Below are 8652 nucleotides of genomic sequence, written 5' to 3' on the forward strand. Positions count from 1 at the left end.
TAGTGTAATGTTGATGCTTTATGGTAATTTTTAAGTGTGTCACCTTCCTCAAATAAAGTCCATTAAAAGGCAAAGGATGAAAAAGGAAAGAACGCTTCCTATAAAACAGAAAAGGAAAACCCTATATGAATTCTGAGAGTATATTTTGTCGGGCTTAAAGGCGGGAGTCTTTTTAAAGAAAAGCCTCTTGAAATCTATAAGTGCTTATGAAGACCAACTGTACAAAATAGTGCTGAAACCTTTGGAGCCTTTTAGGGACTGAAGTTAGACATCTGTATCTGTCCACTGTGATTCTTCTGGTATCAAAAATGTCTATGATTATGCTATAACTCATAATTCCCACTCATTTTTTTTTTATATCGTAGGGGTGTTTACGCAGTAGTCCAGAAGGAATTGGGCCCAAAGAAGCTCAAACCCAAAAATGTCAATGTGGTGGAGTAAACATTTTTCTTCTGGAAATTTAAATTCAGCATGTTTCAGGCGTTGAGACGATATTTGATACAGTTCCATTTTTTATAGGTTTCAGTTGTAGGAAAACACCCTTCTGTAAGTATTAGGACTATTACAGCACTATAGGGCACTTTACAGCATCCACCATCTTGATTGGATTGTAGCAGCAGCTTCAAATCACCTCACACAGCTGCTTCTAATACACATGTGGAGGTTTCTGTTGCGGTTCGGCTACGTTTTTAAACTGTTATCATCAGAGGAGTTCTTTCTCGTTGTAAAACCTTAACCAATCAGCATGTATATACAACACAATACCAGCATTTTACGGACAAAACTGACTTCAGAAGTCAGAAAAACCAGAAACAAGTGTTTTATTTCCATTCTCTTCCGCTTATCGATTCAGGGTCGCGAGGAGGGCTGGAGCCTATACCAGCTAGGACAACAGGCAGGGTACACCCAAGACAGGCCACATAGGGCCAGTTTGTACAACTGATCAATTCTGTATTTTTGAGAACCAAAAACAGATTATAGCCACACACCTCTATTTGCGTCTTTGTATTTAGGAATATCTCACGAGTACCCCCTGCTGCAACCCGGTTTAACTGCAGCTAATTGCTGTACATTGGCGTTAACAGGATGTGGAAAAGCTCTTGTAGACATGTTGAGTTTCTTGGTTGTAGAAGCAGTCAAATGAACACTGCAGAAAGACATCGTTCAGTTAACCTGCACCATGAGCGGGACTAACGACAATATCGAGCAGATCTAAGCCAAAGTCCCTGACATCTCCTTTGGGTGGAGCGTCATAGTTTCTCTTTTCTGCGCATCTTGTTCATGTCTTCTCTTTTCTTTACAATTTGCAAAGCTTCAATCCTGACATTGAATTGAAAACATGTGACACACTCAGTCACACACTTGGTCTTCATGGGACAATAACCCAGACATCTTGGAAACATTCACTTAATGACCTCCTTTTCATGAAGGAGTATATCTCAGAATATAAACCATAGTTTGTATTAACTTCACTCCACTCGTTAGCTCTAAAAAAAAAGAAAAGAAGAAGAAGCAGATTCCAGATCTGAAAAGTAAAGCCAATGTATTCCGCATTCTTTATAATGGCCAGCAGGGGGCAACTCCTCTGGTTTCAAAGAGAAGTCTGGATAAAAACAGCTATGGGCTCTCATGCATATGTCCTCAGTTCACAGTCACATAAATCTCTTGTTTGTCACGTCCATTCTCAAAACAACAACAACAACAACGTGGTGATGACTGAAATTTCACAATAAAGCGTCACCAAACAACTGGAGAAGTCCATCTTTTATATACAGCGTATGGCTTCACCCCACTTCTAAACACACAGCAAAGCCAGTATCAAAGCAGACGTGCTCAGCTGATTTCTATTCAGATTAATAACATGCTGATCCATGAGAGGTCATGTTAACAGAAGCCTGTTAAAAATCTGCTCTGCCATTATTTAAGACCTGCAGCCTGCGCTCGGACTGGTGGGTCAGCTACTTCACTCCAGTGAGCCTGACATGTCAGAGTGACGACGGAAAAGTACAGTTTTCAGATCAGCTTGTGATTTTGGATTCGCCTTCGTACTTTCGCCTGAAAATATTTCACTGGATAAACGGCGACGTTGAAAGTGCCACACTGATCCCAGCACTTCCTTTAAAAACAAACACGCAGGGCTGGAACGTGTGGACTTTGGTCCACTTCGGAGAGAGACTGTACAATTTTTAACCAGCCAAATCAAACCTGGGGACTGACTGAGGACGTGCTGAGTGTGCGCACCGATCATACATGGCGCTGTTTTTACTCGGGAGACGTGGCTTTAAGAGAGCCATGACAGCGATCCGGCCGTACTGGTAACAGTTCTTACTGTCTTCATACTGTGTGCACTGTGAAATGACACGCACGACTCTGCAAGGACAAACTGCACAGAGCTGCAGAGACCACGCAGGAAATGCGTTGGGTTTTCTTGCAGTCGTAGTTCTTGCCTCGAGGTTTGTTTGATTCCAGTCCACTAGATGGTGTAGTATGCCCACTCACTACAACATAGTGTTTATGAACCAACTGTGATATTACGACAGTATCGATTATATATACCTATAAAAACTGATGTAACAGCCATTTATATTTAATGCGAGTTTAATGTCTGTATTCGTCTTCATCATGGCCACACTGTGTCCTTTATCTGTCACAAATATTACATAAATATAATATTCTAACACGTTTTAATGTCGTAAATTATACTTTGCAAATATTTTAAATGCAGAAAAGGGGGTTAAATTATTATATTATATTATATTATATTATATTATATTATATTATATTATATTGTCGATCTGGTGAATAACTGTTAGGGATGTTTTTGTTTAATAGCAAATAATAACAATAAAGTTCCTTTTTCATCCTTTATCCTTCCGTGACTGTCTTTCAAATTAAAGCTAAACACCTTGCTTGTAGACGGATAATATTTAGAATAATCTCATCGTCATTTAATGCATAAAGTGTTTGCCTCGAGGCTTTTGCAGGAGTAAATCTTGATATTATAGATGTGTTAGACTGCAAAACATTACCTTTAAAAAGATTACTGCGGGTTTTTTTTTGTTTGTTTTGTTTTGTTTTTAAAGGATGGAGAAATATCACAGTCGCGCACATAAATATATGACTGCCATCACGTGATGGTAAATAACCACCAGCAACTATGAGCTGTTGCAAACACTGTTATCTCTGAACATGTAATTTGCCAGTAGGTTAGTTTTATTCAGTAAATGAATAATTGCTGCATCTGAACTGCTTATAATCAAAACTCATATGAGTTCATGTACACCTTTTGTTTTATTCAAGTACCGTTGTTGGCGCACTTTACTCAGAGCCTTTGATTTTCACAGCTTTGAAATGTGTTCTGCAGTAATGTAGGTAGAACATTTACAGTTCATCCCAGCAAAATTGCTTTAATAGTAACAGAGACCAAGAATAAGAGCGTGCCATACATCAGCATTCTAAATCTACAGGAACAGATGCTGTCAACGAGGGTTAAGCTGAACAATGGTTCCACTTTTCAAACCTGCTTTTAAGGGCCCATAAAACCCAAGATTCTTCTATTCTCATAAAAGGTGAACAATGTGATTGCTGTAATTGTCCTAACAAAGGACGACTTTATCTTTGGTTGTAACATTCAAAGTAACTATCCCACCTTATTCTGCTATCCACAGCTCATTTTGACTGCCACCGTCTCCTCGTGTGTTTCCCTGCAGCTCTTCAGTGGCCTCAGGCAAGAAGCCTGTTAATGGAGTGGATCTGTACTACGAGCAGACAGGCAGAGGAAAACATGCTGTGCTGTTGCTTCCTGGCGCTCTGGGTAAGTACAAGCACACGCCTCCTTTTAATGTAGAAAAGAAGTTTGGCTATATGGGAAGACATCAAAATCTTTATACTCAAAATATCTCTGTTGTAAGAATAGCATATCATTCAGTACAGTTTGATTGAGTCCTTTAAGCATCTAAAAGAAAAACTGCTATATTTTCTACCACAGGAAGCACAAAGACGGATTTTGGTCCTCAGCTTAAGTCTCTGGCCAAAGAACGCTTCACTGTAGTTGGCTGGGATCCCCGCGGGTATGGACAATCCCGTCCCCCAGACAGAGACTTCCCCCCTGACTTTTTTGAGAGGGATGCGAAGGATGCAGTTGATCTTATGAAGGTTTGCTGATAAACTCAGGGTGAAAATGATTACCAATCTGACCTTTACAGGTTACAGAGAAGCCCCTTCTCTGGGGGGCATGTGAAAGAAAGGAACATATGGGGACTGATAAACTTCATGCTCAGTTCAGCGTGTCGTAAAATGATAAAGGTCTAGAATTCATTCAAAATGGAAAATAAGTTAAATTCTGCAATCCAAAACCTGCTAGATTTTACTACAGTCTAATATCTGGATAAATATTAGAAAGCAATACTAATCCTAATTTTTTTTTTTTTTTTAGCCACATATCGAGTTTTACCATTTATGGAAACTCCCATAACAAAACAGATAATGTATTGGCAGGAAATTACCTTAAAAAAATTACCTGGACCTTTTCTTTTTGGTCTTTCTTTTCTTTTCTTTTTTGCGCAGTTTAGAGAAAGTGTTTAAAGCACAATTAATAAATTATTATATACAGTTAGTGTATATGCCTCCTCTATTCTCTGCTTTGTGTTCTGATCAAAATTTAGGCAACCCTGACTTAAATGATGTCTAATCCACGGTCCGATTCTAATACTAAGACATGTTATTTTCATACACCAATATTAAAATTCCTGGTTTACGAAGCTATATCCTTCTTTTACCCTTCAGTAATGAACATGACAAAAAGCCCCTGTCTGGGGTTTTAGTTTCCGGTATGAGGCTACAAACAAACCCCCTGCTTTCAGTACTTATTTACTGCAATATTTTGTATGCCAATCAAATTGCTTTTTGACCATCATCATAACTCTTATGAAAATATACATTTTGAAATCACTGGCAACCTATGAGCTACACGTACAGTGTGTGAAATTAGAAGGCTGCAGAATCCAACACAGCTGTTGTATGTTGGTAAGCTTTAATAATATTTTAATATTCTCTTTGATTTTTCTCTTTGATCTTGTTATTGTATACTATATGTTCCAATAGTGGATACTCATGTTACACACAGCCAAAGTTGCGAAAAAGATTGTAAATACTAGATGCATACAAGTAATCTTCACAGGCACATTATTCTGGCCCCGCCCACCTGTTATTCAAATTTGAGTGATGATTCAAAACAGAAAATTTAAAGGCCACCCCCACCCCCCACCACCAACCATTTGCATGGTTCACTGTTCAAAATGTCTTAGAACTGTGAATCATGCAGGAAGGATTCTGTCAAATAGGTTTCTCACAATATCTGTACATTCAGAAGCATGAAGACTAATTGTCTTCTGCATTATTTACTGCATTTCATGATTTATATATCACAATTCATACACAGATAAATGTACAACTGTCTGGTCTTGCAGTTAAAGAAAGTTTTTGCATTTTTTTACAACAGCAAGTTGTGTTACTGCTTTGACACAACCTACTTTTTTTTTTTAAATCATTTCTTTGGCAGACACTGGGATTCGGCAAGTTCTCCCTGCTTGGGTGGAGTGACGGGGGAATCACGGCTCTGGTTGCAGCCGCAAGGAACCCCGATCTGATCAACAAGATGGTCGTGTGGGGAGCCAATGCTTTTGTTTCCCAGCAGGACCTCAAGCTTTACAATGGTGTGTCACGTTTTATTGCCTTGGACAAGTGGCAAGTTATTCGAGCTACAAATTGGCTTTCACTTGAATATGTGCGCGTTGTGTGTTTGTGTGTGAACGGTTATGTTGTGGGAACACTCAGAGGTGCGTGATGTCTCCAAATGGAGTGCGAGGATGAGGCAACCCATGGAGGAGGTGTATGGGGTGCAAGTCTTTGCTAAACTGTGGGAGGCCTGGGTGGATGGAATCGCACAGTTTGTCCACAGACCAGAAGGTGATGGCTCTGTGCTGTTGCAGGCACACTAGACAATCTGAAAAGACACTTGTTAATTTTGTCTCTTACTAATGCAGATAATCTGAATGTTTCCTTTTTGCTCTCTGGTTAGGAAGCATCTGCATGGAACTTCTGCCCCTGATCAGCTGTCCAACCCTCATCATCCATGGAGAGAAAGACCCCATGGTGCCAATTCTCCACCCTGAGTACCTCCTCAAACACATCAAAGGTTCACGGTGAGAACGCACAATAATATTACCACAAATTGATGAATTTCACTTTTAGGTACAAGCTAAATCAAGATTTTCATCCCCAAATCTAGATTGCATTTAATGCCAGAGGGGAAACACAACCTCCACCTGAGGCATGCTGATGAATTCAACACACTGGTGGAAGACTTCCTAGAAGAGTGAAACCACGGCTTCATTATTCGACTGTGGAGAAAAAGAGTTGGTGTTACTTTAAAAATAAAATGTAGAATGTGAATTGTAATGTTATTTTGATTATTTTTTTATGATGCAATCTTCATTTGGAATGTTAGATTTAATAAAAAAAAAAAAATAGAAATATGCGAAACAGCTTTTTACACAAATTAAAGTTACAATTTAATGTAAATAAATTCCATTTGTAACAAAATCTGGGTTCCATCCAGCTACAGACCTGTGACAACTGTCTTTTTTTTTTTTTTTTTTTTTTTTTTCCTTTTTTCTGCCTGTCCCATTTGGTTCTTTAGCCATCAGAATTGTTGTCTGAAGACCAACAAGGATACCCAATGGATTTACTTTGCCAAATGGATCATCGTGGCATTGCCGTATTGGTCCATTTGGTCGATCTTTGTTTTTATTATTTATTATATTTTATTTTCAGATGTTACAGACGGGACAGACATGAGTGAGGGATAGGAAAGGGAGAAAGAAAGAGGAAGGAAAGGAAAAACAGAAGGGGGGAGGGACAGTGAGAACGGGGGGGAGAAAAAAAAATAAAAATCTCCTGGATCACCTGTTGAGAGAAGAATAGAAAACAAGCAAAAAAGACAAAAAAACAAAACAAAGCAACATACTAAACACAACACCATCGCATTAATCTAGCTAAGTGTAAACAGCAGTAAATACTAAATATTCAATGTTGTTGTGCAGCACGCAGGACAGATGTGCTTCGAAGTAGCAGCCAAGAAAGGTGTAATTTGGGTCTATGAGCAGTGAACACCCGTGTGCATACCTGTGTGGATCAGCGCGCTTGTATTCCAAAGGTTTCTCCATGTAACGATCTGCTAGGGAGTGTGGGGGAGCCACAGCCCTGTCCTCCAGGGCATGAAGCAGGTATGGAGGAGATCAAAACTCCAGACATCCAGAGGCCCCCAGAACACAAGAGACCAAGGAAGACCAACAGAGGGGCAGCCGAGCCATTGTTCCAGTAAGAGCTGAGGAGAGTCCCAGATGAGGGCTCACTCAGCAGCCGCGGAGCAGAAGCCAGAGGGAGTTGCAGTGACGCGCCCATGAGCTCCGCCGGCCGCCAGCTGTGCCTGAGTGACCGAGCCCCAGGCCGAGAGGCCGGGGGCACCCCACCTCCGAAGGGGCCCGAGCGAGCCCCAGGCTCCAGGCCCCGATAAGCGGCCGCCAAGGAGTGAGCCGGTGTGTACCTGGACGCCCACCCCCAGACACAAAGAACCACCAACGCACTGACACCTGAGGGAGTCCGACACCTGAGGGAGTCCGCCACCGGCAGGGGAAGTGGTGGTGGGTGGAGATAGGCCTCCAAACCTTGGAGGGCCTGAGGTGTCCCCAGAGAGGTGGCGTCTGATACCCAACCTGACATATAGACACAGACATACAGGCACACACAGACACAAACATCCATTCCCACCCTCATGCTCTCATATGCACTCACTCCACACTCAACCAACGTGGAGACAGACATAAAGAGACGCTGTACACACGATCACACTCCCCAAGCGTACTCTACAAACCGGGTCTAGGTACCCTTGCCCCTGGAGGGGGGAACTGCACCCAGACCCAGGTGGTGTTACCCTTTTCCCTGCGGTGGGGAGAGGCAGACCACCCCGACTCCGTAGCAGCAGGGAGGCCCCACACTCCAGACCGCAGTCGGACGGCCAACTCCTCCTCCTAGCCCTCCCGCTCCAGCTGGCCGCAGAGAATGGGGGTGGGAGAAGACTCCAAACCTCCCTCCACCCGCTCATTGTAGTGTTGATGTATGTGTGTTCTAAGGTGCAATTAAAACCCAGGAGGGCATGGAGCTACCTGCCAAGGAGCAGCAGGTAAGCGCATAGTCCCTCCTGATAGCCCTCAATGTCTAAGTGTGTTTAAAATTGAGAGGTGGGCAACGACGCCAGGGGTGAGGTGTATACCCTGATGGTAATTTGGACTCCGTGATTGTGCCCACCCCCAAGATAAAATGGGATAAAATTGAGGCAGAGGCAGCCAGAAGGGGACAGAGGGGGGGGGGGGGGGTAGCCTCCTCTGCACCCTGGTGACATACCCCTACTCCAAGGCCCTGCATGTGTGGGTGGTTGTGGTGGAGCGGGAAGAGGGAGGCAGCTGGAGATGGGGAGGGAAGGAAGGGAGGGGCAGGTAACCCCTCCCTGGGGCCAGCTCCCCCGCTGACCCCAGTAGGCACTCCCACACGCCAGGGAAAGGGGGCCCAGGCCCATCCAGACCGGGGCCCAGT

General features: G+C 42.7%; 1 protein-coding gene across 2 annotated transcripts; it reads left to right on the plus strand.

The window, feature by feature from the left end:
* The first annotated feature begins 1858 nt into the window (after positions 1-1858).
* On the plus strand, positions 1859-6953 carry bphl (biphenyl hydrolase like). 2 transcript variants are annotated; one of them, XM_085251672.1, is made up of 7 exons: positions 1866-2315; positions 3711-3814; positions 3989-4155; positions 5561-5714; positions 5836-5967; positions 6080-6203; positions 6290-6953. In XM_085251672.1, the coding sequence occupies exons 1-7, from the start codon at positions 2251-2253 to the stop codon at positions 6378-6380; spliced, it is 837 nt and encodes a 278-aa protein (XP_085107798.1). In that variant the 5' UTR covers positions 1866-2250; the 3' UTR covers positions 6381-6953. The 2 variants fall into 2 exon arrangements, with proteins under 2 accessions (XP_085107799.1, XP_085107798.1); XM_085251673.1 differs by lacking the exon at positions 5836-5967 and having other exon boundaries at positions 1859-2315.
* The last annotated feature ends 1699 nt before the right edge of the window (positions 6954-8652 follow it).

The sequence above is a fragment of the Mchenga conophoros genome, linkage group LG17 (assembly GCF_057382185.1).
Source record: "Mchenga conophoros isolate Kocher_MC1m ecotype Shallow Benthic linkage group LG17, M_conophoros_male_GT1.1, whole genome shotgun sequence".
Taxonomy (NCBI): domain Eukaryota; kingdom Metazoa; phylum Chordata; class Actinopteri; order Cichliformes; family Cichlidae; genus Mchenga; species Mchenga conophoros.

Coding starts and splice junctions, on each gene's coding strand:
- bphl (XM_085251672.1), top strand. CDS start 2,251: ATGGCGCTGTTTTTACTCGGGAGACGTGGCTTTAAGAGAGCCATGACA. Junction 2,316..3,710: donor ACAGCGATCCGGCCGTACTG/GTAACAGTTCTT, acceptor GTTTCCCTGCAG/CTCTTCAGTGGCCTCAGGCA. Junction 5,968..6,079: donor GTTTGTCCACAGACCAGAAG/GTGATGGCTCTG, acceptor CTCTCTGGTTAG/GAAGCATCTGCATGGAACTT.